The sequence below is a fragment of the Tiliqua scincoides genome, chromosome 12 (genome assembly GCF_035046505.1).
Source record: "Tiliqua scincoides isolate rTilSci1 chromosome 12, rTilSci1.hap2, whole genome shotgun sequence".
Taxonomy (NCBI): Eukaryota; Metazoa; Chordata; class Lepidosauria; order Squamata; family Scincidae; genus Tiliqua; species Tiliqua scincoides.
The window spans coordinates 1,194,865-1,222,783 of record NC_089832.1 but is presented as its reverse complement, the minus strand read 5'-3'; the positions used below and the strand labels follow the sequence as shown (position 1 = coordinate 1,222,783).

The 27,919-nt window shown below is 55.8% G+C and overlaps 1 protein-coding gene across 2 annotated transcripts; it reads left to right on the top strand.

The window, feature by feature from the left end:
• The first annotated feature begins 204 nt into the window (after positions 1-204).
• On the top strand, positions 205-27,919 carry NLGN3 (neuroligin 3). 2 transcript variants are annotated; one of them, XM_066639902.1, is made up of 6 exons: positions 205-575; positions 8,808-8,867; positions 12,651-12,800; positions 14,326-14,511; positions 23,177-23,966; positions 25,260-27,919. In XM_066639902.1, the coding sequence occupies exons 1-6, from the start codon at positions 371-373 to the stop codon at positions 26,107-26,109; spliced, it is 2,241 nt and encodes a 746-aa protein (XP_066495999.1). In that variant the 5' UTR covers positions 205-370; the 3' UTR covers positions 26,110-27,919. The 2 variants fall into 2 exon arrangements, with proteins under 2 accessions (XP_066495999.1, XP_066496001.1); XM_066639904.1 differs by lacking the exon at positions 8,808-8,867 and having other exon boundaries at positions 206-575.

Sequence of the window (27,919 nt, the reverse complement as noted above, 5' to 3'; positions counted from 1 at the left end):
CCCCTTTGCAGAAGACTTTCCCCTTGCCGCAATGGGGGTTCTGTGAGCCCCACGGACCTGCTTGAGGCCTGGCTCCCGGTGCTGCCCCTCCCAGACCATGTGGCGGTCACTCCTGCGAGGCCCGCTCCTCTCCCCCCTTCTGCAAGTGCCTGAGGTGGCCGCTGGCTGGGAGGCGGGCCTGGCGCTGTGGATCCTCAGCCTGGCCTCGGCCGTGGGGCAGGTGGCGGGCCAGGCCTACTCCCCCACCGTCAACACACACTACGGGAAGCTCCGCGGTGTGCGAGTGCCGCTGCCCAGTGAGATCCTGGGCCCCGTGGACCAGTACCTGGGTGTGCCCTACGCAGCGCCCCCCGTGGGAGAGAAGCGCTTCATGCCCCCCGAACCGCCCTCCTCCTGGTCTGGGATCCGGAACGCCACCCACTTCTCGCCAGTGTGCCCGCAGAACATCCATACGGCCGTGCCCGAGATCATGCTGCCCATCTGGTTCACCTCCAACCTGGACATCGTGGCCACCTACATCCAGGACCCCAATGAGGACTGCCTCTATCTCAACATCTACATCCCCACCGAGGATGGTGAGTCCCCAGCGGGGGCCAGCAGGTTCCACGTGGCTCTCTGTCTCCCGGTGGTTGGTCTCACGCGAGGTTGCAGCATGCATCGCCAGCGTTGCCTCCTCCCGCCCCATGCATGCCGTCCGTGTGCGCAGATGCTTCTCTGGCCACACTGCTTGCCTTCCACCCTCCACGCCCCGGCTGCCATCTTCTCTCTCTCTCTGTCATGTGTGCTGCCGCCATTCCCCATGCTGCCCCACCCCTGTCACGGCATCATCACGGGCTCCTCTCGCTCTCTCTCTTGTATTGCCGAAGATGAGAAAACTCTCCGGCCAACCCCTCAGGTCTTCACGGCGAGCTGCTGGTGTGGGGCACCAAGGGCCAGGTTCTGGCTTGAGTTTGGTTTGGGGGCGTCTTTCCTCCACCTTCTCCTCCTCCTCCTCTTTCCCAACCCCTTTGGAGGTTCCACGCGCTAGTGGGAGGGCAGGGTCTGGCTGGGAGGAACCTGCTCTTCTCGTAGGCGCTCATGGTCTTGCTGGGGCAGCACTGCCCACACACCCCCAGGTGTGCATGGGCTGAGTTGTGGGGTCTCCTGCTCTCCCGATGGTCAGCCAAGAGGCCGTGTGTGGTGCAGATGGGGTGAAGTGGGGGGACGGGACAGCTCTTTGTGGTGAGGCTCGGCACTGCTTCCTTAACACTTCCTTTCCAGCCCCCCTGCAAACGGTAAGTGGTTCCAGCCAGAGGAGTTCTGCAGCCTCACCACAAGGAGCAAAGACTGCCCGGCCACAGGGGCTCCTGCAGAGGAGGGGAGGCAGCCTCTCGCCTGTACAGCAGCACGGGGGAGAGCTGGTGACCCTGCCCCTTCTCCCCGAGGGAGGAGGGTGGACCTGGGGTTTGGTGCTCCCCCATCCCAGCACATTTGGCTCCAGAGTTTTCCTCCCAGAGCAGCACCCACCCTCCCTTCTCCTTTCCCTGCGGTCAGTCCCAGGGGCTGGGTGTTGGGGGGCTGGGCAGGGCAGGGGGAAGAGGATGGGGTTGCATGCCCACGGCCTCCGCTGGAGCCTCCTGTTATTTTGTAGTCTTTTATTCATTTTTGCAGTAAAACGGATTTCCAAGGAATGCGCCCGAAAGCCCAACAAGAAAATATGTAGGAAAGGAGGTAGGTAGCGAGCCGGGGCCTGGCAGAGGGGCTTAGAGAGCAGGCAAGAGAGAGAGAGAGCCCCAGGGGGCACCCAGCCTGCCCTGTGCCACAGCAGCGTACCCCATATTTTCTGCCTGGGGGAGGTGGAGGGGCCCCCTGGCAGAGCTGGTGGTGGGTTTGCCCCCTCCTTGCTCTGGTAAATGCTGGCAAGACCTGGGGGCCTGGACCTCCTGTCACTCACAGCCTCAGAGCGGGGGGTCCCGTGGCCCGCTGTGTGCCCTCTGTGGCTTCCTACCCCTCTGGCTTTAGCAGTGTCCGCTTCTCCAACTCTGAGGCAGCTCAGTGATGAGGAAGCCTGAGGGTGTTGGGGACCCCACTCAGCATTTGTCCACACAACACAGTCACCCCCAGCATTTGCCCCTCTCCTTCCTGCCCCCACTTCTGTATGGTGAGTGTTTGGCAGGGGCGTGGCTGGCACAGGTTGCCATGGGAGCCACCTTGCAATGTGAGCTGTATGTGCCGCAGCGTTGCATTTGCCCAGAGCTGTTGGGCTCCGGTTCCTTTGGCTCGCGTGCCAGTATGCACCAGTATGTACCTGTGCACCAGGCTTTGCATACCTGCTTGTCCTTTCTTTCACGTGCTCCCCAAGAGGCCCTTTCTTGACAGATCTCACGTGTGGGGGCTCCTGCTCTCTTGCCCATCCTTCCTGCCTTGGGATTGAGAGGATGCAGTGGGTCTCCCTACAGATTGGGGCTTGTGCTGGATGGTGGCAAGCAATCTGTCTCAGCTGGCACTTTGGAGTGAAAACTTACTTCCCCTAGTTCCTCTTGTGCTGGTGCCGTGCTTGGCTGTGCCAGGCACTGCCTGTCCTAGCTGTTCATATGGTGTCTTCCTTGTGCCAGGGCTGCCTTGCAAGAAGTGCAGGCTAGGCCTGCGGTCTTAGAGGAGACGTCCTCCTCTCTCTGTTTGGTCCCATCCCAACAACTGACCACTTCGGACCTTTGACTTTCCTCCTGGAGTGCTGGGGCCCTGGCTGTGCTTGAATGGGGAAGGGCAGGGGATGTTCAGTGGCACCCTGGAGCATCTCCTTGTGCCAGCCCAGAGAGTGATCTCCCAGCTCAAAAAGGAAAAGGTGCAAAAGAGAGCAACTAAGATGATTACGGGGCTGAGGCACCTTCCTTATGAGGAAGGGCTTCGGCATTTGGGCCTCTTCAGCCTAGAAAAGAGATGCCTGAAGGGGAACATGATTGAGACATACAAAATTATGCATGGGAAGGATAAAGTGGATAGAGAGATACTCTTTACACTCTCACATAACACCAGAACCAGGGGACATCCACTAAAATTGAGTGTTGGGAGAGTTAGGACAGACAAAAGAAAATATTTCTTTACTTAGCATGTGATCGGTCTGTGGAACTCCTTGCCGCAGGATGTGGTGACGGCATCTGGCCTGGATGCCTTTAAAAGGGGATTGGACAAGTTTCTGGAGGAAAAATCCATTATGGGTTATAAGCCATGATGTGTATGTGCAACCTCCTGATCTTAGAAATGGGCTATGTCAGAAGGCCAGGTGCAAGGGAGGGCACCAGGATGAGGTCTCTTGTTATCTGGTGTGCTCCTTGGGGCATTTGGTGGGCCGCTGTGAGATACAGGAAGCTGGACTAGATGGGCCTATGGCCTGATCCAGTGGGTTGTTCTTATATTCTTATGTAACTCGTGCCAAATCAGCCGAGATCCATGCACTCCGGAGTTGCTCGCACACCCTGTTCTTTCCTTCTTGGCAAGCTTTGATCCAGTTTTATGGATGGAGCGCCAGCTTCCAGATGGATCATGCTTGGATAGAAATGTGGTCAGGATGCTTTCATTCCTTCTCAACTGTGGCCAGGAATCTGTGTGGAAACCCACAGCTGATGAAGTGTCTCAGAAATGTCACCAGGCTGTGCGTCAAGCAGCATGAGGGGACCTGTGGTGTCTGTGAGTGTGACGATGTCCGATTGCATACAGTGCTATTCATGTTTATAGGGCAAAGTATAAAAGGACAGGTCTTTGCCCCAAACAGCTTGCAATATAGAATTCAGCCCTGGAAAGACAACAAATAGGGAAAGGGCATGGAGGTGGGGAAAACATGAGAACACCACGTGTTATTTCTATTTCACATTCTTGGGTTCGGTCAGAACAGGGGATGAAGCTATGCCAAAGGTTCCTTGGGAAGGAGTTTTTTGAAGGGGGATTCGAAGGAAGTGAAAGATGGGGTATCAAGCAAGTGTGCCAGGAAGCAGTTTTGGGCACAAGGGGCAGCCAGGAAGCACTTTGCCCTTCTTGGCACTCCTAGCTTCAGGAATTCTGGTTCAGCACCTCCCTTTGGACCCCCTGTTTAGGCAGCTGGCACACCTGAGAGTGTGGAAATAGCCCTTTGTTGCCACAAGGGGATTCCTGTGCAACAGGTAGGTTTTGTGGGACCCCTAGCGACCTCCATGTCATTTGCAACAGGGGAGCTGTAGATTTCAGAGCAGGTGCAAAGCCCTCACAGTGGCAAGAAGTGCTGCCCCCTGCACAGTATGGGGGCCTGAGTGCCAGTGGAAACTTTTCGGCAGCCACCCTACCTGCTGCTTGCAGAAATGCTTGTGCAGTTCTTGATCTCCTTGCATGAGCAGCATGATGAAGAGAAGAGGTGGGGACTGTGATTTGTTCACAGGCCAGAAGTGTCTCACTTGCAACTTGACTGCCATGGAGGTGGGTTGTGTTGGGAGAGGAGAAGGAGACTTGGCCAGGGAGGTTCTCAGGGAGAGGGTGGCCTTGTCAAGGAGGCCATGTGCTTGAGTCTGGAAGCCTGCTCTTTCTTGCAGATCTGTTCATGGTCCTTTGTCATGACGGCCAGGGGAAACGCCGTGCTCAGGGGCAGGTGTACCACAGAGTGCAGCACCCTTTGAGATCTGCTTGCAGTCTTCCCAGGGGCATCTGGGCAACCATTAGTGGAGGAAGGATCTGGACTGGTGGTGCTTTGGGCCTGATCCAGTTGGTCTCTTCTTACATTTGTGTAAATAATCCTTTTTGCCAAAGGGGTATCCGTGAGAATCCTTCTAAAAAGTAAAGGATTCATACGGGAAATGGGATTATTCAGCATGTGGAAATGACACCAATAAGAAGTTTTCTAGAAACTTAGGCTTGGCTAAAAGCAGCCAATTGGCTGATTGCACACTCAGTGCAGAAGGGGACCGTTTTTGCCACTGGATAGCTGGGTAGTCAAGTGTTGTTCCTGGCAGAATCAGGCAGACGATGGAGCTTCAGGGGTCATCTCTGTAGGCACTTTAGTGGGGGGGGGGACGTCCCTCTTTCAAATTGACCTTTCTGTTGCCTGTGGAGAATAGTCAGAGTGCCCATGGGAGAGAGAGCTTTCTCGCCCTGCCTCTGTGGGGTTTGCAGGAGAGTCACCCACGTCCTTGAGAGTCACCACACACACATGTTCCTGCATAAATGCACAGAGTGCAGCAGAAGGAATGGCTTATGCAGAGGGAGACAGGAAGAAGAAAAATCAGGAGCCCTACACTGGCAAGTAGGAGACATTTGGGAAGAGACTGGCCACTTAATGGCCCAGAATTTGTTAGAGCTACACTATCAGCGACGATAACAAAAGCTTATTTATTCACCAGGAAGTTTTGCTTCCAGTGTGGGTGGATGCTTCAGGAAAAGGGACTTGTCCCCTTCCAGGCTGGGGTGGGGGGCTGAACTTTCCCACCCCAGCTGAGCAGATTTGCATCCTGGCTGCTTGGAAGAGACTCTTCTCATGGCGAGGGGTGGTCTGAGGCAGACTGGCCTCCAAATGCAATCCCAGCTACTCTGCAAATTAAAAAAAAGACTTCCTTATAGTCTTGCATTTCAGTCTTCAAGCTGAAAAGCAATGCCCAGCTGCATGGACTGGAGCACCCATTTTGAGCTGTCTCCCAGGGTGCTTGCTTTTTCTGCCTCTGTGTGGTTGCAGGGCTTCGCAGCTGCAGCTCCCCACCACTGAACAGTGGCACTGGAATGAATGAGGAGGTTTGCCTTCCCTCCATTCTCTCTCTCTCTCTCTCTCTCTCTCTCTCTCTCTCTCACACACACACACACACACACACACACACACACACACACACACACACGTAGGTGCTGCTGGCTGTGGGAGGGCTGGAGCCCTTTAGCCTTATTTGCCTGTTCATAAGTACTGCATCAGGCATCTGCAAGGTTCTGTTTGCTGTTCTTCCTCTGAGGAGTTCAGGAGAAGGTACAAGACAGACCCACCTACTCTTAGGACAGAATTGGCAAATGCGCCCTTCGTGACCCCCCCCCCCACACACACACACATCGCTCTGGGCACAGGTGGAAAGGAGCCACCCTTGACGTGCTGGGTCAAAGGGCAACAGGCGTCATGCAAAGCTGCACAGCTCAAGTTGGATGATGGGTACAAGCACATTCCTCCTAGCAGTGGTGTGTGTCCTTCACCGTTGAGAATGCAGTGGAGGGCTTGGGTTTCAGTGCACCTCCAGCCAGACCTGTCTGCCTCTTGCACCGGGGGCTGCCCCCTCTCCAGGCCCTTGACTCTTGGGGTATAGCAGCTCTGTGGCGGCAGCAGCCCAGCACCAGGCTGGCCCCCTGGGCAGGGGGGGATGTGTCTCTGTCTCCACTGCACAGAGCAGGTCTTGAGAACTCCTTGCATTTTTAGCCTGTGGGTGGGCAAGTGAAGGTCTGGGGGGGGACGCACACAAGAGGCTTCCACCCCCAGGGCCTGGAGGAGCAGGATAGGCGGACCAGGCGCTGTTGTCCCTGGCAATGGCAGGGCAGTGGAAGGCGGGGGGTGCTGGTGTGTCTTGTTGGGGAATGCAGCCTTTCTCTGCCTCGGTTTCCATGGCTACTATGCAGGCCTAGAATCTGAGCGGCTGGAGACAGGCGAGCTTTGTTCGGGCCAGGCAAGGCTTTGTTCTGGCCCCAGCCTATCTCCTACGCTCCGACTTTGTGAGGTCTCTGCGTCTGCCTCCAGCACTCCTGCACAGGTTCGTTCCATGGCATGAGCCTTGCAGACTGGCAAGAGGTCGGGGGGAGGGCAGCGAGCCCCTGCTAGTTTTGCAGGGTGGTGGTGAGCAGCCAATGGCCTCACACCTTACCTCTGTTTGCCACAAGGCTGGTTGTGCAAGGCTGCAGAGGCTGTTGCTGAGAGGTTGACCCCTGCCCCATTGCATGCCCATTTTCAGTCCCTGGCAGCATCTCCCAGTAGGCCTGGGAAGGGCCCTTCTCTGCCTGGAACCCTGGAGAGAGGCTGCCAGTCAGTGTCCTGCTAAGCTAGGCAGACCATCAGCCGGATGTAGTGGAAGTCAGTGGGCAGGGGAAGCAAGTTCAGGACTGTGTGACGTGTGTATGGAGAGGGCAGCACCTGGCCTGTACTGCTCTGTGTGTGGGTGGCTCAACTTGGAGTTCCTGCCCGTGCCCTTGCCTGGGTTTTTCTGGGAAGCAGGATGCCCATCAGCCCCTGTGAGAACAGTCACTCTGTTCTTGGCAGGAGCCTGGCTGGTCTGACTTGCTTGCTCCTCCCAAAGCGTCTTCTGTCCTACCTTCTCTTCCTTCCTGGCAAGCCCCTGCTTTGAGATGGACACGGCCAGGTCCTGTCCCCAGCTGCCTCCCGACAGTCTGCCAGCAGCCCTGCCAGGCAGAGAGCTCTGTGGCCATCTGCAACTGGGAGGCTGGGCTGGGCTGGGAGGGGAGGATGACACCAGAGGGTTAGCCTGCCAGAGGTGGTCATCTCAGCACCCCTAAAAATGGCATTCAGGAATTCAGGAATGGCATTCAGGTTTTTTGAATGGCTGACAAGGTGGGGGTTTGATCTGTGAGTGGTTCCTGTCCACTTCCTCGAGCACATCATGGATGTTTTGGTGTTGGAGACGGAAAGGGGCTCTTGGTGCTGGGGGTGGAAGCCATCCCCCAACTGCCAGGTGCGGGTTTGGCCAAGTGACCTGCAAGGCCCCTTTTTTCTGTTCATGGGAAGCAGAATTTTCTCTGCTTTTCTCAGATGGATAGAAGTTAATTGGTTGCCCTGATAGCAGATTCTGCACCTGGGCTTTGCACCCAGAAGGTTCCAGGTTTGGTAGCTCCAGCTAAGAGTCTTGGAGTCACTGGGAGAGACTTCCTCTCACTTGTTCTACCTGAGACCATGAAGAGCCACTGCCCATTGGAACAGAATGACAGGGGACAGATTCGCGGTCCAGAGTCCTGACTCAGAAGGCAGCTCCATGTACCTTGTCCCAGTGCTCCACATACCTGAGAGGTTGATCAAGGTGAGGCAGCCTGAGTGCCATGTCTCCAGGGCTGTGGAGCACCTGGGTGCTGGCCAGCCTCACTGTCCCTTGCTGGAAGAGCCCACTGCCCCAATGGCCATGTGCATTTGAGCATGTTCACACCGTTGTGTGCACACACCCTCCCTTCCAGTCCAAGACTCCTCCTCGCACACTGGCATTGCACATGTGCAGTCTCCACAGAAGTGTAGTGATGGTTGACCTGGCAGGCGAGGGTCATCCTCTCACACATGTGCACCAGCCAGCAATCACTGAGCTCATGCCGCGACCCACCCTGATCACACAGCAGCTGCACTGCTGCCTGCAAATATCCACACCAGGCTGCCTCCTCCCGAAGCAATGGCAGCTGTGCCAGGCCCAGCTCCCCTGCCCTAAGGGAACTGGTGCCCCCCTAACCTGACCTGTCAGGCCAGGACCCTCCCCCCCAGAAGAGGCAAGGATTCGGTGGGCATTTAGCCAGAGATTCATGAGTGCTCTCCCCCTGCCAGCCCCCAAGGCCTATACTGGGAGAGGACTGGAAGTTGGTGCCCCCCAAAAGACTTTCTTTCCTCCCCTTTCACTTGTGCTGTGTGTAGCCTTTCACCCCTCCACCCTTGGGAAGGGGGAAGGGAAGCTGCCTCAGCCCCCCCCAGTGCTGCTTTTGGAGGTCAGAGGGGGCGAAGCGAAGCCTAGTGGAGCCCCAGGCGCTGCCCAGGTAACGTGCCCACTTCTCTGCAATCATGCTATTTTTGAATTCTCTTTTGTTTTCTTTCTTTTCTTTTCCTTCTTTTGTTCTGTCTCCTCGTGTTTGGTCCCCAGGCTCCAGCGCTAAGAAACAGGGCGAGGACTTAGCGGATAATGACGGGGATGAAGACGAAGGTATTTGTGTGCGCCAGGTGGCTGCCGCTGCATGAACCTGCTCTCTCACGCTCTCTCATGCGCGCTCCTCATTCGCTGCCATCCCAGGAAGTCCCGGCTCTGTGTGTCTTTCTGTCTCCTTGTGCTGAGCGGTTGCATGGGAAGGGCAGTGGGGGCGTCGCTCTGGGAGCCTCGGCCTCCTTTTCCCCAGGCGTGGGAAGGCGCAGTGCCGCAATGGTGGGTCGCTCAAGGAGCCTGCTTGCTGCTCCACTGCTCCGCTCTTGGGGGCACAGGCAGCGTGGCAAGCTGGCACGGGTGCCAGTCCCGTCCTTGCCTCCACCCCTCTTCCCCACCAGCCATCAGAGATGTACTATCTGGACCAAAGCTTCCCCTTAAGATGCCCAGGCCTCTGCCCTGCACAGCAGGTCCACGTCCCCCAAATCAGGTGCCAGCTGCCCCGCAGGTGGCAATCCAGAGCTGAGGGGCCCCAGAATCCACTGCCAGTGGCCTCTCTCTCTCTCTCTCTCTCTGCTCCTGGGGGGCTAGGCTGAGCCCTGGCAGGTCAAAGGGTGGAGAGTAGTGCTCCACTGGGCCCTGCCTGCCAGTCTCCCCACCCCCCGGAATTAGCAACAAGACCTGGAGCAATGATATAGCCTCCCCCCTCCCCCCATGCAGAGGACAAGTCCAGGGAAGATCTCTGTTGGCACCAGGGAAATGACACACTCACCCAGGCAGGTGTGATTTAAAAAGCAGAGGGAGGCAGACAGATACGGTCTCTTCTAGATCAGGTGGTGGGCGCTGACTTCAGACCTGTGGGCCCAAAGTCCAGCAGCGGAAGAGTCTGTGCATGACTCGAATGCCCCCCTCCCAGTATGGAGGATAAAGCTGGTCTTGGACGTGGCTGCCTGATGGGCCAGGATGGAGGTGAAGTGAAGCCAAGAGTGCCAGGGAATTGGGAGGCTGTGGCTGGGCACCCCGCTCTGTGTTGCTGCCAGGCTCCCATTGAGAGGTTAGGACAAGCCCCTGTTGGGACCAGCAGGCTCCTTGTGCAGCTGAAGGTGCTTGAGAATCATTTGCCTCTTTGAAGTCCTGGATCCTGATCGCGCAGCGGGCCCCTAAGGGAGCTAGCTGGGCCCGCAGCAGCCCCCTTGTGGTGGGCTGTAACTGCAGTGGGGATTCCCTTCCTCCCTTCCAGGAGCATAATTAAGCAACCCGTCTGTCTTCATCGATGGGTGCCGTGGTCATGTGATGAAAGCGTTCCAGTGCCTTGGTGGCAGGAAGTGGATGTGGCAGACCTGACATCAAAGACCATCATAAGCCCTGTTGTGTTAATTCTGACTGTTAAGAAGCAGCCCCAGAACAGAATGATGAATGTGGAAAAGGCCAGGAGCCTTGCAGCTTTGCAGACTGCTCTCCTAGTTCTTCCTCCAGCTGGATTTGCTACAGCCCCTCCCTGAAGGGAGGAAGGCCCAGGTGTTCTCACCCTCCCTTTTTGGGGCTCTGAGGCAACATCTGAAAGGGGGAGGTCACTGCAGGACTGTGCTTGCCTCTCCAGAGTCCAGGCAGCCAGGCATAGGAGCTGTAGCAACTGAAGGCAGGTCCTCAGTGAAGCACTCAAGGTGGGTGGGTGGGTGGGTGAGTGTCAACACGCATACGTGACTCATGGGGACCTCTGGCTTCACTTGGTGTGTCCACTGCTTCCCCCAGACTCATTTATCTGTGTTGTGGGCAACAACATTTGTGGGAGCAGCCACAGACCTGTTGCTAGCAGGGTCATAATCTGAGCCCTGTCAAAAGTGTGCCCTGCGCCAACCTTTTGTCAGTCTTGCACTTGAGCTGTAAAAAATGAAGTCTGATGATCTTTCTCCCCCAGGTTCAGCACACAGGTGCTGAACTGAGAGTGCAAGAAACCTCCAGTGTGCATCTTTCTCATTAATAGGATTTAGAGTGTTGTTGATATACCACTTTTCAACAAAACAGTTTACAGACACAATCAAATAACAGAAGCTCCTTGTTCCCAAAGGGCTCACAGTCTAAAAAAGATGCAGAAGGACAACAGCAACAGCCACTAGGAAAGACACTGTGCGGGGGTGAGGAGGGACTGTTACTCCCCCCCACCCTGTCCAACACCACTTGCAGAAGGACCTCTTGCCCAGTTAGGAGGGTGCAGTTCTGAAGGAGAGACCAGGCCCAGCTCCAGCTCAGCTGGACTCTGCACCCATCCCAGGAGCCACTGATGAGCTGCACAGCCTATCTTGGGAGGCCTTTTTGCAGAATGCAGGGGCCAGACTGTGGGACCTGCATGCAATGAGGAGCACCCCTCCTGCACTGGAGCACCCGAAGGCTTTGCTGCAAGTGCAGCCGAGATTCTGGGTCATACCTGACGAAGAGCCAGAGAGCTCTGGCTGTGGGGCGAGGAAGGAGAGCCTGCTCTGAACATACTGAGGTTGGGGGTTTTCCCAAGTGCCACTGAGGACAGGCACTGACCCTCAGGTACTGCACAGCTGCGCCTTGGTTTCTTAGTGGCATTTGAGCATCATCTCCCTGGATGGAGAGAAGGTTGGCCACTTTGTGAAGTTTCGGGAAATAAAGGAGTGAGCTGAGCTTGGCCTCTGCTGACTGGCAGGTGTGCTGCTGCTGCTGCCTTGTCTGTTCCAACTGTGACCTGGTGTCTGACCTTCTCTGCCTGGACTACTTTCCCTAACCATTTGGGCCTTCTGGAGAATCTTGTTGCCCCGCAAAAGTGAATGAGTGAAGTCAGCCAGTGCACCTACTTGAGAGGTTGGGGTCTATGATGAAGGGACGACTGAGAGTCTAGGTGTGACCATGCAGGCCCCTACAGTTTATCAGCTGCCTCTGTCTTAGTAGAACCTTCTGCCTCCCCCTCCCACGTGCAGTTTGTCACCACCTCTCCTGCCCACCTTCCCAGCCCTGCAGTGCTTTGCGGAATGTGGAACTGGTCCCCCTCCCTCTCCAGGGCGCCCTCTTCCCTGAAAGGGGACCGAGAGGCCCTGGGCTTGGCACAGCTGCAGGATTGACAGGTGTGGAGTGAGCCCCTTGCCATTTCAGACTGTCTCTCCTGGGGTGCCTTGTCCTGAAGCAGCAGCAGCAGCCACTGGGAGGTGAGAGAGATGGAGGCTGAGCAAAGTAGGGCTGGACCCAGGGGCAGGCACCTGGGCAGAGCAGTGGAGTCCCTGGCGAGAGATGAGGCAGCCCGTCCTCTCAACCTGTGTCCTCTCCAGTGCTCCCTTTTACACTTACCTGGCAGAGGAGTGTGTGTCTCTGTACCCCCGTTTCCCACCCACCCCCCCACTCTCCCTGTGCTTCCATGGTTGGTACCAGCAGCTCCAGACTGCAGTCTCCTTAAGGGACACCCTCCCACTCACCTCCTCTGTCCTCCTGAGGGTGCCCCCAGTCGTACAGGCTTCTTCTTGCAGTGGCGCACTGGTCCTGGGGTGTGAGTCTCTGCCAGCCAGCTTCAGCCCTCTCTCCACTGGGCCCAGCCTGGCAGCACAACCTTCACTGAGCAGCCGACACCTGCAAGCCCTCGGGGGTCTACTCACATTGGCTGCCTTGCTGTGCGGGAGGGAGCTGTGCTTGCCCCAGCATCTGTTGGAAATCCCTGGGCTAAGCAATGGCCTACAAGCTCTGTGGCTGATGGGGGGAGAGGGGTGGTTGCTCAGGGTGGGGCTGGGCCAGCCTCCCTCCACCCCTCACCAGGAACTGGCCACCAGCGGCCCCAGTGGGCTGTAGGTTATGAGGTAATCCTGCCAGAGTCCTGTCTCTAGCTTCTCCCCCATGCAGACATCCGAGACAGCGGGGCCAAGCCAGTGATGGTGTACATCCACGGGGGGTCATACATGGAAGGCACGGGCAACATGATCGACGGCAGTGTATTGGCCAGCTACGGCAACGTCATTGTCATCACCCTCAACTACCGCGTGGGAGTGCTGGGTATGGAGCAGAGAAGCCCGCTGGTCGGGGGGGCAGGGAAGGGTCCCCATGGAAGCTGCTTGAGGGTGGGGTCAGGGTGCAGCCACAGTGAATTGGGGTGTTGGCCCCCCACCCACTGCTGCATTGGTGTGGGTGCTGCATTTGGGCTCTATGCCACGAGGGCTTCTGCCCCCTGTCACTCATGCCTTGTGCTGAGCAGTGGCTGAGCAGAGCAGATGGACCAAACTCCCTGTCTGGGAATTCCGTCTCATTTGCACATCCTGGCACAGTGCAGAGCAAATATTGATCTGCGGTTAAATATTGAATAAGCCTGTTTACTCACTGCAAACGCTGCTAATGAGCTGCGCCAGAGGGAGTATTCTGTGGCCCGCCAGGGGTGGCTGAGCCGCCTCTGAAAGCAAACTGATGGACAAACTTGCCAGGGGGCAGGAGGGTCACGGAGCAGGAGCAGAGCAGCCTGGCAAGCCAAGGCCTGCCTTCCTGTGGGGGTCTGCCCTTGGTCCCAGAAGAGAGCTCAGACCGTTCTGCCCGGGTGCTCTGTCTGTTCCGCACCCCAACATGGTTGTCTCGTGTCCCCACGAGAGTAGCCCTAGCTGTGCATGTGATTGGTCAAGATGGGCTCAAAAGTGGGGCAGTCTCAGTGGCCTCCTCAATGTCAAGGACTGTTGGTTCCCTTACCTCAGGAGGCTGCACCGGTGCAGGAAAGCTGAACAGGGTTTGGCCCTCAGGTTCTTAAAGGGGTTGACTTCAGGTTTTGTGGAGGGGAAACTGACCCCAGCTTCTTAGAAATGCCCAGTCTCCACCCCAGTGTGGAACTATTCAGTGTCAAGCATTCAGAATCTAGTCAGGAGAGAGCCAGGTAAAGATTCCCTCAATGGCATCTTCAAGCCCCAAAATGGGGGAGAGGCCTGACCTGGTTGAGGTGCAAGCGGAGGCCTGTGGTTTCCTCAACAGGCTAGTTAGACCTTCCTGCACCCCAGACCTGGCCTGGCTAAGGCAGCAGTGGAGACCTTTGGCTCCCTCAGCAGGCCCACCAGATCTTTTCAGCCCCAAGATGGCAGGAGGCTAGGACTCCTGCCCATTGACAGAACCATCCTAAAGTAGCAAAGGCGCCTGGTTTCTGGGCAGGTGTTCCTGGCTTCTGTTGCTGCCTTGGCTGACTGCTCTCTTTCTCCCACTGTACTTATCAGGTCATCAAGGTTGGCCACCCCAAGCACAAACCACCTTGTTCCTCAGACCAAATCTGCAGGCAGCACAAGGACAGCTTGTCCTTGGGGCACCCCTTTCAGACAACCCACTTGCTGCAGGCAGCAAGGGAGCACATTGTGCCTGGAGGCAGCCTCCCCCCACCCACCCCGGCAGCAATGTTGGTGGGTCTTCTATACCCAACAGCTGCAGTTGGAGACCTGGGCCTCACAGTGGTTGGCTGCTTCCAGGTGTAGGTGGGAGGGCCAGTGAGGTTGAGGTGGGGTTGAGTCATTTTGGAGTCTCTGGTGCCCCATAACCACCCTTTGCTTGCCTCTAGGGTTTCTGAGCACTGGGGACCAGGCTGCCAAGGGCAACTATGGGCTGCTGGACCAGATCCAGGCCTTGCGCTGGATCAGTGAGAACATTGCCTTCTTTGGGGGTGACCCCCTGCGCATCACCGTCTTCGGCTCAGGCATCGGTGCCTCCTGCGTCAGCCTCCTGACGCTGTCACACCACTCAGAAGGTAAGGGACCTGCCCCACCCCAGCCAGCCAGCCAGCACCGTTACCAGCGGGGGCGGTGGAGTGGCAGGCTTCCTTCTGTGGCAAACTGGGAGGAGGCAGGTTGCGTCAATGGGGGGATTTCCTTTTCCCTAAGATAATGCTGAGTGTGTGCAGTTGCACCCACTCTTGCAACAAATTTAATTTGTGAAAAGCTTGTTTCTTCCCTCGAAAGGTGGGAAGGGGGGAGAGAAAACATAAGGGGAAGCGTCTGAATTCTGGGAGCAGAAGTGCTGAGGTGTGTCATCTCTTTACAAAGAAATTGCCAGGCAGAATTATCAAGGAATAGAGTTGAGAGGATGCGTTAGTAGAAGGGTGCAGAGACACGCCCAAGTGGTGTTTTAAAGGGATATTCAAAAGTCAAGAGGCTGGGGTGACTGTAGGGGGGAGAAGGGGGTGGCAAGACCATGGCTAGACAGTGGCATCCATCTCACTCCAGCTCCAGGATTCTCCCAGGGAAGTTTTGTGCCTCTTCACTTTGGATGAGTTTTCAGGGTGACGCATTTGGCACCGTGTGCTGGATTCAGCATTCGGACACCACAGCAAAGTGTGGCGGCTTCAGGACAGGTGATCGGGAAAGGCTCGATGGTGGGAGTTGATGGCATGGTGGGGTGTGGTTTATGCAGCCCACACACAATAGAGAGAGAAGCCTGAAGATGGCTCCGCAGGCTCTGATTCCCAGCAGGCATCCCCTGAAAGAGGCAACTCCTGCATCACTGAAACTGCCACAGTCCTGTCCAGAAGGAGGAGAAGCAGCCCTGCTACAGGCAGCCGCAGAGCTGGCTTGCGGGGGGAAGTTAGTAGCAGTGACAGGGAACCATTGACAGCCCGTGAAGTAGCACAGGCCAGTCAGGGCAAAAGCCACTGCAGAGGCATTTTTCAGGCCTCAAGATCCACATTGCAGGACAGGCCCACGGTAAGATGCCTCCACTGGGCATGTGCCGAGAACCAGGAGCCCATCTGTCCATTCCAAGCCACCTTGCAAGTAGGACTGGGAGCCCAGCATCTGCAGCGAGGTGAACCAAGTTGCTGTTGCTGTTTTCAAAAAAGTAAAAGAAGACAAAATCTGTAGAGCGGCCTGGTGCTCTGCCCACGAGTTACAGTGAGGCTCAAGGCTGCGATTCCAAGCTCGGGAACAAAAAACCCTGAGATTTGTAAAGCTCCAACTTTAGGGCAACAGCAAATCAGATCCAACTGGACAGAAACAGGCAGAGTCTATTGAAGGCTGGCCCTTCCAAGACAGACATACTGGGCACCAGCTGGACCTCTCTGCTGGCATCTTCTGCTTTGCTGCTTCTGGTGCAAATCAGCACTGGCCCGTATTGCGTAATGTCTGTACTGTCGCTGGAAACGGGTTCGCTCCTTAATGCTTGCTCAGTTTTGAACCTCTTCTCATTCCCCCCTTTAATTCAGCACCTTTTTTGGTTAAAATGCTGCTATCCTTTTCTGCTTTTCATCACTTGTATGTCACTGTAAGCAAGCTAGGATGTTGCACAGAAATGCAGGATACAAATATTTTAAGTAATGAAATAAGTACTATGAAGGTGGAGCCTTTATCCAGTTTACTGAATAAATGTACGGAGAAGCGCTGGGGAAAGAATGGAAAGCCACACAAGGTCCCTTCTTACCTCACAGTTCCAAAGTATTTGCATAGTTTCCCTTAGGCCTGAAATTAACTAGACCAGAAGCTGTTTGGGCTAGTTAATGTCATTGCTCCATGGACTTGTTTGGGACTTGAGAAAGCAACTGCAGGGTGGAAATGGGTGTGGTGCCACCAGGGGCGTGGATTTCAAGGCTGACTGTGGCCTTGTGCAATGTGGCTAGTGAGGGCTGGGGCACGTGAGTCCCTGGGTGCACGCAAGGAGTGGACAGCTCTTTTATCACTCTGGCTGTGGCACATGTTTCTGCAGTGCTCTGAACTGGCTACCTACTGAAGGCAAGAAAGCAGGAGACAGGCTATTGGCCATTCCAGGATATGTGACGTGCGTGCTATGAAGGAAGATGTCTAATGGGAGTGGCACATAGCTTAGTGCTGGAGCCTGCAGTCCTGGGTTCAGCCTGTTTCGTTTAAAGCCTCTCAGGCTGGGAAAGACCTTGCAGAGCTTGAGAGTTGGCCTGTCTAGTCAGGCTAGCAAGACCAACCAAAGTTTTGCTTTGGTATAAGACATGACTTCATATGTCAATTAGATCGGACAAATTCATGGAGGATGGCTACTAGTCTGGGATTTTTTTGTGGGAAAGCGGCATATAAATATTATTTAATGATAATAATAGTCATTATGACTAGGTGGAGCCTCCATGTTTAGAGATAGTCTATCACTGAACAGTTGCTGCTGGGAAGCAACAGTAGGGGAAGGCTGTGCCTCACATGCCCAGATTTGGCCTTCCTGGAGGTCTGTGGTTGGAAAGCAGCTTGAGAAATGGGATGCTGGACTAGATGACTTTGGCTTGATTTGGCGGGGTCTTCCTGTGCTCGTATATTATATTCGTATGTTTTATGTTTGCCAGCAAGTGTGAAAATGGCAGTGCAAGGAGCAGAGCAGTCCTGGGCGTGAGTCTGTGCCTGCCAGCAGAATATGCAAATGCCAGCTGAGTTAGTGAGAGGGGAGCCCTGCAAGGGCAGAGGGAGCTATTCATCAAGGGTCTTCCAGGGAGGCTCCTGTGCTGGGAGCCATTGCTCACACACAGCACACACAGAGCCCGCTCAAGTCTGCCTCCTCTCCCAACTGCTTTGCACTCTAACTGAATTCCTGCCCATGGAGCAGAGGCCTGGCCCTAGAGCCGCCCCAGCAGCTTGCAGGAATCAGCCGACACTTGCAGGGAGGGTTTTCACTCCTTCTCTTGCTGCCACTGTGTAGCCTTTAGAAAGTCCCTTGCTCAAGCTAGCAAATGAAGCTGGCAAGAGTATGCAGCCTGCAAGCCACACTTCAACCCCAGGGACCGGAAAAGAAACGGGTGCCTGAGCCAGCCAGCCAGGTCTGTGAGCAGGCCTGACAGCAGGGAGGTCCCTGAGGGCTTGCTGGCGGCCTGGGGTGCCCAGCGTCATTGAGATCTGGCTTCGGAACCAGAATATTTGCGCCTGCCACTGTACAGGGAGAAGAGCAACTTTGACTTCTGGTGTTCCCTCAATGAAAACAGCTCCTGTTGCTTTGTGATCAGCACCATCAAACTGCCAGAGAAGCATCACATGGCAGCATCAAGGGCCTGCACTTCAGCGGGGAACAAACAAGGACAAGGGGGCAGGTTGGCTTTTGGCCCCTCCTGTGCATCTCCTGCATGAGAGAACTGCTGCAGAGTCGCAGCAAAGCAACTGGACTGTCAATCAGGACATGCCCACTTCAAACTTCATCTCTCTCATGAACTTTTGCCAGGTGGCCTCAGACAAGCTGCTCTCTCTTGGCCTCAGTCTGCCCCATCTGCAGTATGGGATAACAGCACTCCCTTTAACAAGGTTGTTGTAAGGATGATACCATCATACGGGGAGTGCTTTGCAGACTCAGAAAGGGCTCGTCATTCAGCATTCTTGGAACTTCTACCTCTGTGGGTTTGGGGTTCACGGTCCTTCGGAGGGGTGCAGACCTTTAGCCTGCCGTGTTCAGTTGTGGACTCCATCCCAGCAGGCACATTGGACATTTGGCTCAAACTGGTGATGTTAAACTCATCATTGTCTTTCCATCTTTCTTTAGTTTAAGAATAACTGTTGTAGAGGTGTGTGCGCACACGCATGATCTAGGGAGGACCAGGGCACTCTGCACTGTCTAACAAATCTCTCTCTCTCTCTTTCTCTCTCTCCCTCTCCCCCTCCCCCCCCAGGAGGGAAGCAGTTAATGGCCTCTTCCTCCTATGGCTTCAGTAACTTTTCAAGAGAAAGTTCATGCTTTGTGAACTTTCTGTTGAAAAGCGGTATAATAATAATAATAATAATAATAATAATAATAATAATAATAATAATAATAATAATAATAATAATAATAATAATAATAATAAATAAATAAATAAATAAATAAATAAATAAATAAAGGCAGTGAGGTTCTTGTCAGGGCTGCAGTCAGTGGAGGGGAGTATTTATTTATTTATTAATTAAAAGATTTCTGTCCGGCCTTTCCTCTGCTGAAGGCAGATGCCCAGGTGGCTTACAATTTATAGATTAACAAAAAAATACAATATACAGTACAGTAAAAAAAAAAAAATAGAAAATGCAGTGGGGGGAACACCAAGTGGAGGAGGGCAAAAATAACTCCAGGAAGTGCTCTGGAGGCACAGGAGGCAGACAACCCAAAAGCAAAATGAAACAAAATGTTTTAAGCCCCTGCCGCAGTGCCATGAGGGAGGGGGTAGATCTTAGTTCTCAAGGTAGGGAGTTCCGCGACTCTGGCGCCACTACTGAGCAGGCTTGCTCCTGTGCCGCCATCCCCCTAACTTGGGAGAAAAGCGGCACTTGCAGGAAAGCCCCCTCAGATGACCTAAGAATGGCTGGAATATATGGGAAAAGGCAGTCTCTCAGATGACCTGGCCCCAGACTGTGAAGGGCTTTAGAGGTTAAAACCAGCATCTTGAATTGTGGCTGGAAGCAAATGGGCAGCCAATGCAGCGGTTTGACAGAATCAAGCCGCCTGGCTCCAGTAACCTCCCCGGCCTGCATTTTGCACTTGTTGCAGCTTCCAAACCATCTTCAAGTGCAGCCCCACATAGAGCATGTGACAGTAATCCAGTCGGTAATCCAATCACCAGGGCATGGACCGCTGTGGGCAGGTCCGATCGACACAAGTACGGCTGCAGCTGGCGCACCAGCCGGAGCTGAGCAAACACATCCCGGGCCACTGCTGTCATCGGACTCTTCAGGGAAAGCTGTGGATCCAGGAGCACACCCAAGCTGCGCATCTGCTCCTGCAGGGGGAGGGCAACCCCCTTCAGAGCAGGCAGATGACTCAGTACCTGCATTGAGGATTTCCTGACTGAAAGGACCTCTGTCTTAACCCCCCACTCACATCCCCAACCTGGATTGCCCTCCAGCTACAACTTATTAAAAAATGGAGAGACAGTGGAGAGGCAGTGATATGTTTCACGTCCTGTCTGGTCTGAACCTTCGGGGTGGTGGAGCATTGGCACAAGTTGACAAGCAGTACCTGGAGTTGGGTGTTCAAGGATTTGGGCATCACTGCTGAGAAGACCCTGTTTCCAAACTTCACCCATCTGACCACTAAAGGTGGAGGTACCTGGAGAAGATGCAAACTAGAGGCCTTTTTTGCTACAGCTGGTGAAGAGCCAGAAATCTCATTCCCATCTCAAAGGCAAACGCTCAACCAACTGGGAGAGGTCAACTGAAAAGTGAAATGCGGCATTTGTGTGAGTGCAGGCAGCACGCTGTTCCGTCATTTTCTGCCATATTTTGTGGCCTGGCTCATTCCTCAGCCAGTAGAGGATGTGAAGCAGGTCTCGGCAAAGTCGAGTCGGGGTCTCAGGAGAATGGCTGGGGAGCCCCTCTGTTGGTGGTCCTTCCAGCGGAGACACACCCACAGGCCATTCAGATGCAAATGACAACCCAGAAGAGTCCTGAGGGACCGATACTGGTTGTGCAAGGAGACTCTTAACAGCCTGAACATCAGAAAGGCAAAGTTACAGGAAACGGGTAGGCTGTACGTGCGGCGGAGGCAGGCAAGGCACAGAGCTGTCAGGCCTGGATCCAGCAAGGCAAAAGCCTGGGATGAGTCACAGTGAACAAGCCGTCTTTGGTGGGAGCTCCGGGAGGGGGGCGTGCTGCTTGCTGAGGGCCAGGCTAGCTGTGACGTGGGGGGGCTGGCATGCAAGCAGACTGCTTGGTGGCTTTTTCTTCGTGCAGGAGAGTGGGTGGGGGGCTTGGACTGGAGCTGTAGTGCTTGGGGGAGGGGGCTAATGCTTTCCTCCGTGCCATAGCCCTGATCCAGATCACACACACTCCAGCTGCCCTTCTCTGTGGAGGAGGAAAAACAGGACAGTCATATTTATTGCATCCTGTTTGAAATTCAAGGTGCTGAGGACAGCCTGCATGTGTTCCTTCCCTCCCTGTTTTCTGATCTCCACAGCTGCCTTGGGAGGTAGGCCAGGCCCAGAGAGGGGAGGACTGTGGCTCAGCAGCAGAGCTTGTGCTTTGCAAGCAGAAGGTCTCAGGTGCTTCCAGGTAGAGCAGAGACGGACTCCTGAGCGTAAAGGGTCGCTGCTGCCAGCCCTTTCGACAGCTGCAGGCGAGAGGGATCTGACCCAGCAGGAGCAGCTGGCCCCACCAAGCCAGCTCTGTGGCCAAGGGCGGTTTGGAACCCAGGTCTCCCCAGATTAAAACTTTGGGACTTTATTCACTGCACCACACCAGCTCTTTTGGGTACCTACATTTTCTTGTTGTGCTTTTTCCCTTCCTCTTGAGCTGAGGGGTGGAATCTAAGTCTGTCCTGTAGTGGAGGGAAGGGGAAAGGGCTAATTCCTGCCCCCTACAACTCTGATCCAAATCCCGCCCCCACCGCCTCACACTGCTTTTAAGCACAGGAAAAGGCATTGGGAACGTGGGTTGTGGACCTCTCATGGCCCATTTACCTCAGCCCTTGGAAATGGGCCGCTGTTGAGCGAGTTGAGCAAGAAAAAGGGCCTGCATTTGTGTTTCCCTCTGAATGTTATCAGACTGCCCAAGACCTCATTTGCTACTTTTGAGATAGGCAGGTAGCAAACCTCCCAGCTGCAGCTGTGAATGGCCGGGGGGGGGGGGGATTGGTCTCTTGGTACTGCAATGCCTGGAATCCAAGGGGACATATCTTCTGCACCTGCTCCCAGTCTTGACAGCCACATTGCACTGTGTGCCCACTGCCAGGCTGGCATGCTCCAGGTGGGCCCTGGTGCCTTTCTGCAGGAACCTAGATCCAAAGGGTCAACCTCTCTGGGGTGGGCAGAGGGCAATAGGGACCTCTTTTGGAGGACGACCGATGAGGGTGTCTTCTTCCCTGGGGCCCGGCTTCTAGAGTTAGGCAACAGCCAAAAGCATGGAGGAAGCTGGAAGCTGGTATGGGCTCCTCCCCAGCGCGGAGCCTGGGGAGTGTGGGGCAGGAAGACATCTAGGTGGAGGGGCCAATACCTGCAATAAAGTGCTCCCCAGGATTGCTGATTATGTTGCGTGCTTTTTGGGGGTAAGGAACTGTCTCTTCCAAGTTCCTATCCTATGTAAACTGCTTGGTGGGATGGTCTGCCTGAAGTCACCACCGGGTTCTTGGCTTAGTCAGGTTCAAATCCAGGACCCCTTCAGAGCTCCCTGGGCCTTCTGCTAGTTAGTCTGCCCGCCGTTGAGCAAGGCACTGACTTTTCATGCCAAGAGACCTGCAGTAGAGCCGGAAAGGTCGTCGAGTTCCTCGGTCTGGATCCGGCACCCCAAGGGGTTCACGGTGCTTCCTGTACAGCCTGTCAGCAGACAACTCTTCCCGCAACCCCACAAGGCAGACTAGTGGGTCTCCTCCCGCATTGCGGGTGGGGAAGGCCGAGGTTGAGTGCGAGCAGCTTCCCGAAGGCCACCCAGGGAGTTGTGGGGGAGGGCAGTAGTTAGACTGGGGACTTCTCAGGTAGCGGCTCAGCCTCTGAGCCACATTTTGCCTGCTGGAGATACGCCTTTGCCTCCGTGGACACCCTGTGACACAGTTCCCCAGGGTGGGGCAGGGCACGCGACTGGTGGAGAGGAAGCAATTCCAAGCAGACGTTCCTCCTCCATCGTTATCTGTGGGAGGGATCCTCAGCATGGCCTGGTTTTGTGAGGCTGAGAGCCTGGTGCTGCTGCCACTGCAGAGGGCACCATGCCCTCTGCCCCCTTCCTCCTGCCCCAGCTGCAGAGGCTGTGCTTCCTGGGCCCTTTTTGTATTCCAAGGACAAGCTGCGTGGAAGGGGCCTGGCGCCTGGCCCAGCATTCCTCTGCCAGCCCAGGGCCTTTGTGGCCCGCTTCCTAGGCCTGCCTCCCCAGCCTCGCAGCTAAAAGGCCTCTTTGTGTCGCTAGGGAATGCACTGCTCCCCAGCCCGCATTGGCACAGAGTGGAGCCCAGCTGGGCAGGAAGTCAGGGCTGTTCGCAGTGGGACGGGCAGGGTTAAATGGCACCAACTCAGTTAACCCCCAAGCTGCTGGCCTTCAGACACCCTACACTGGCAGGAGAAGGGGCACCACAGAGATGCAAGGCCAACAGCCCCTTCCCACATGGCTCAGTGTGGAAGGCAGCTTGGGTGGGAACAGGACGTGGCCTGCTGCTGGTGGGGGAATGGGTGGGGAGAGGGATGCCAAAGTGCCTGGTCCAGCAGATGTTACCCCACAGCCAGAATCCCACAGCCGGGACCCATGCAAGCAAGGAAGCAGCCGCTGACCAGAGTAGTCTCATCCTTCACTCAGTTCCTTACTTCTCCTGGCAAAGTCCTGGGGCAGGAAGGACTGTTCTTGAGTCTCTTGACTTCTCTTGCTCCAAGCAGTAGTTTGGGGGGAAACAGGTTCTGGGCCACACAAGCACCAGCCAGGGGAGGCTGAGCTGGGAGGTGGATCAGACAGCTGAACATTCTGGGGACTTCTGCGCCCCCCCCCGGGAGAGTTTGTTGGAGCTACCTGGTGTGGTGCCTCTTCTTGCCTTTGCCTCCCCTGCAGGCCTCTTCCAGAGAGCCATCATCCAGAGTGGCTCGGCGCTCTCCAGCTGGGCCGTCAACTACCAGCCCGTGAAGTACACCAGCCTGTTGGCAGACAAGGTGGGCTGCAATGTGTTGGACACAGTGGACATGGTGGACTGCCTGCGGCAGAAGAGCGCCCGGGAGCTGGTGGAACAGGACATCCAACCAGCCCGCTACCATGTGGCCTTTGGGCCTGTCATTGACGGAGACGTCATCCCAGACGACCCCGAGATCCTGATGGAGCAGGGCGAGTTCCTCAACTACGACATCATGCTGGGCGTCAACCAGGGAGAGGGCCTCAAGTTTGTGGAGGGGGTGGTGGACCCAGACGATGGGGTCTCGGGGAGCGACTTCGACTACTCGGTCTCCAACTTTGTGGACAACCTATACGGCTACCCCGAGGGCAAAGACACACTGCGGGAGACCATCAAGTTCATGTACACAGACTGGGCGGACAGAGACAACCCCGAGACACGCCGCAAGACACTGGTAGCCCTCTTCACAGACCACCAGTGGGTGGAGCCATCAGTGGTGACCGCCGACCTGCATGCCCGCTATGGCTCCCCCACCTACTTCTATGCCTTCTATCACCACTGCCAGAGCCTCATGAAGCCACCCTGGTCTGACGCCGCCCACGGGGACGAGGTGCCTTATGTCTTCGGGATCCCCATGATTGGCCCTACTGACCTCTTTCCCTGCAACTTCTCCAAGAACGACGTCATGCTGAGCGCCGTGGTCATGACCTACTGGACCAACTTTGCCAAGACCGGGTAGGTGTCCTCCTCTCTCTGGCAGGCTTGCATTGAGTATGGTCCACACCCTCCCCTCAGCCCTGTCTGCTGTGTGAAACTCTGCCTTAAAAGGATGGGCTAAGAGGGTGTCACTCTTCTGCCCAGTGGGCTTGCAGCAGAGACCTAGTACTGAAAAGGTTCCTGACAGGTCACTTTGGGGAGCAAAATAAAAGGTGCTTTTGGGGATAGTGCAGGGTCAGGGTCAAGATGAAAAGCACCTCTGTGCCTGCCCGATTTAGGCCCTACATCTCCAAGTAAAGGGATCTCAGGTGATGGACCTGCTTCTGCCTGAGACCCTGCAGAATTGCCCACTGTCTGAGTAGCAAGGTGGCCGGGTCTGGTTAAGATGAGCTGAGCCAGGAGGAGTCAACTTCCTAGATCAGTTCCCAAGAAAAGCTCTGCGTCCAAAGAGCCACATTTCCGAGGCCTCTCATTCAAACTGTCTGCGTGCACAAGCTACAGACAACACTGACCCAAGCTGCTGTGTGTCCCTGTGCTGGTCCTGGAGAGCATTGAAAATGTATGTATGTATGTATGTATGTATTTGAAGAATTTATATCCCACTCTTTCCCACACTGAGGGCACTCAAGGCAGCTTACAGAATAAAAATGGATAACTGAGGCCCAAATCCAAATCCACGTTTCAGCACTGGCATAGCTGTGCCAATGGGACGTGTGCTGCATTCTGCAGTTGGGAGGCACTCATGGAGGCCTCCTCAAGGTAAGGAAATATTTATTTACTTACCTAGGAGCTGCATTGCCAGTATGTTGGTGCTGGAAAGTGGGTTAGGATTGCGCCCTAAATAAATTAAAACAATATTAAAGATGTTAAAAGCATTAAAAACTATTAAAACATTAAAAACAGAACAAACCCCAGTATCACACAAAACGATTAAAATTACATATTAAAATTCCAACCCATAATGTCACTCAAAAGCCTTCCTAAATGAAAAGGCCTTGCTGAAAGGTCTCCAAAGAAGAGGCCGTTCTTAATTCCAGGGGAATTCCACAAACAAGTAGCCACCACTGAGAAGGCCCTATTTCTAGCTGCCATTTCCATCTCCTCTGCTGGTGGTGGCACAGTTAGAAGGGCCCTCTCTGATGACCTGAGAGGAAGGGTAGGGTTATATGGAAGGAGGTGGTCCCCAAATAGACACATTCTGTGCCTTGCCAAGGTCTTTCCCAGGCACCAGCCACCTTTGAAGGCTGTGTGGTCTGGCACCAGCTCTTGCATCTGGCTGACTGGTTCTCTCTCTCTCTCTCTCTCTCTCAGGGACCCCAACAAGCCAGTGCCCCAGGACACCAAATTCATCCACACCAAGGCAAACCGCTTTGAGGAGGTGGCCTGGTCCAAGTACAATCCCCGCGACCAGCTCTACCTGCACATTGGCCTCAAGCCCCGGGTGCGCGACCACTACCGTGCCACCAAGGTGGCCTTCTGGAAGCACCTGGTCCCGCACTTGTACAACCTGCACGACATGTTCCACTACACCTCGACCACGACCAAGGTGCCACCGCCCGATGCCACCCAGAACTCCCACATCACTCGCCGGCCCAATGGCAAGGCCTGGAGCACCAAGCGGCCTGCCATCTCCACCGCCTACACCGGAGAGGGCTCCCAGGAGAAGTGGAACCCGGAGCAGGAGGGGGCCGGCACCCTGCTGGTGGAGAACCCCCGGGACTACTCCACAGAGCTGAGCGTCACCATCGCGGTGGGTGCCTCCCTGCTCTTCCTCAACGTGCTGGCCTTTGCTGCGCTCTACTACCGCAAGGACAAGCGGCGGCAAGACACGCACCGCCAGCCGAGCCCCCAGCGGGCCACGGCCACCAACGACATTGGCCACGCGCCCGAGGAGGAGATGCCCTCGCTGCAGGCCAACCAGAGCCACCATGGGGACTGCGAGGCTGTGGCGCCCCACGACGCCCTGCGCCTCACCGCCTTGCCCGACTACACGCTCACGCTGCGCCGCTCGCCAGATGACATCCCGCTGATGACGCCCAACACCATCACCATGATCCCCAACTCCCTGGTGGGGCTGCAGACCCTGCACCCATACAACACCTTTGCTGCCAGCTTCAGCAGTACTGGGCTGCCCCACTCACACTCCACCACGCGGGTATAGCCGCCCCACACCCCGCTCCCGTGCCACACGCCACCCTCACTGGACCTGCTCCGCAGGGTCAGCCGTGGCGAGCGAGCAGCCCCGCTCCCTCGCGCTCTGGGATTTCATTTGTATCAAGTGCTTTGATTTTCCTCGGACCTGGCGGGCCAGCAGGACCCATCTTGCCCAGTGAGCACCTCCCGCCAACAGAAGAGGCCGGACCCTGTTCCAGGAGCCGCCCCTCTCTTGGCTCCCAAGAGCCGCAGTCCTCTGGGCTTCCTTCTGCCCCGAAGGTGCCTCCTGGAGCCGTAAGATCCTGTCTAGGGCCACGGCAGGCCCCTCGGAGGGGAGCTGGCCAGCCACCCCCGCCTTCCCGCTAGAGATTTGCCAGTCAAAGTGCCACGGAAGGCGGCTCTTGCAGGCTGAGTCGCCACGTGGCACCGCTGCTTGGGATTGCTGGCCCCAGGCAGGGAGCCCGGGACAGGCATGGTCTGGCACCCTGAGTCCCCGGTGCTGGGTTCGAGGCAGCCTGGCCTTGGTGCCGAGTCCAGCAAACGCTGCCTGGTGTCCGTGCCCCACCCCCACGCTCTTCATGTTGCAGAGAAACTGTCTGTCTGTTTCTTCCAAAAGATGTTTTTTAAGCAAATCGTTTAGTTCTTTAAACACTAACGGAGACGCCGTGTTTTGTCCTTTGTAAAGATTTTAAACTAAGTGTTCTTGATAAAGCCAGTTAGACACACACACACACACACACACACACACACACACACACACACGTGCGTTCGCACACGCGCACCCCAAGACACAGAGCTGCCAGCTGCGCCTGTGCCCTGGGCCCTCCAGCATCGCCCTGTGCCAAACCGAGAAACCAGCAGACTTCGCTCGGGTGGGTGGCAGGCCAAAGCAGGCCATGAGACCCCTTTTGTATTTTTGATAACGCCTCCCGCTGCCATTCGCCCCTGTCTGTGTCACCAGCCCTCTTGGTTGCCCAAGGAGGAGCTGGTTCCCCCACCCCTCGGCCAACCCCGTTGCTCTGGCCCCACTTCCACCCCTAGCGGCTGTGCCAAACCTCCCTCAGTGTCACTCAGTGTCCCGCCCTTCCCCTCGTTCCTGCCAGCCAACGAACTACTCTCAATTTGCTACTCCTCTGCTGGGGTTGGACTTTGCAGCAGGATTTTTGTTGCATACGGATGAGTCCAAGGCAGGCTGTGCCGATGGGAGAGACCTTGGGGGTGGTGCAGGGTCAGTGCAAGAGGGCTCCGAATCCTTGGAGAGGAAAGGGGCTCTGCTCACCCACGCACAGCAGGCTGTGGCAGTCCACTGCAAATCCAGTCAATTTGGGGCAGGTGTGGGGATCCAGGGGGTGTGTGGGTTGTGGTGCTGCTGGTCAATAGAGGCACTGGAGTGGGGCCAGCCCAAGGACCGTGGATCAGACTTAGTAGATGTGTGGGGTAGGGTTTGAGGAATTGGGGTGGGAAGAAGATGGCACAGTTTGCAAGGGGGTGCCCAGGGTAAAAGCTGGGCAGGAGCACCTCGCGGGGGCTTGGAACACCTGGGTCAGCTTCGGAAGGGGGAGCGTGTGTGGGAGCAGGAGCCAGAGTGCCAAGCTTTGAGGACAGAGTTGAAGCCATTGAATCCTGCTGGCTCTGAGGCTTCTGCCCAGTCTGAATGTGCAGAGGGAGTCTCAGGCACTGGTGGTTTAGTCCAGCCCCCCTCCTGCACTGCCCCCACCCCTGCAGAGGGCAATGTTCCAGAATGCAAAGGGCGGGGGGTGAAGAGGAGCAACTCCTTCTGCCTGGGAATGTATTTAAGTGGCCCGTCAACCACCTGT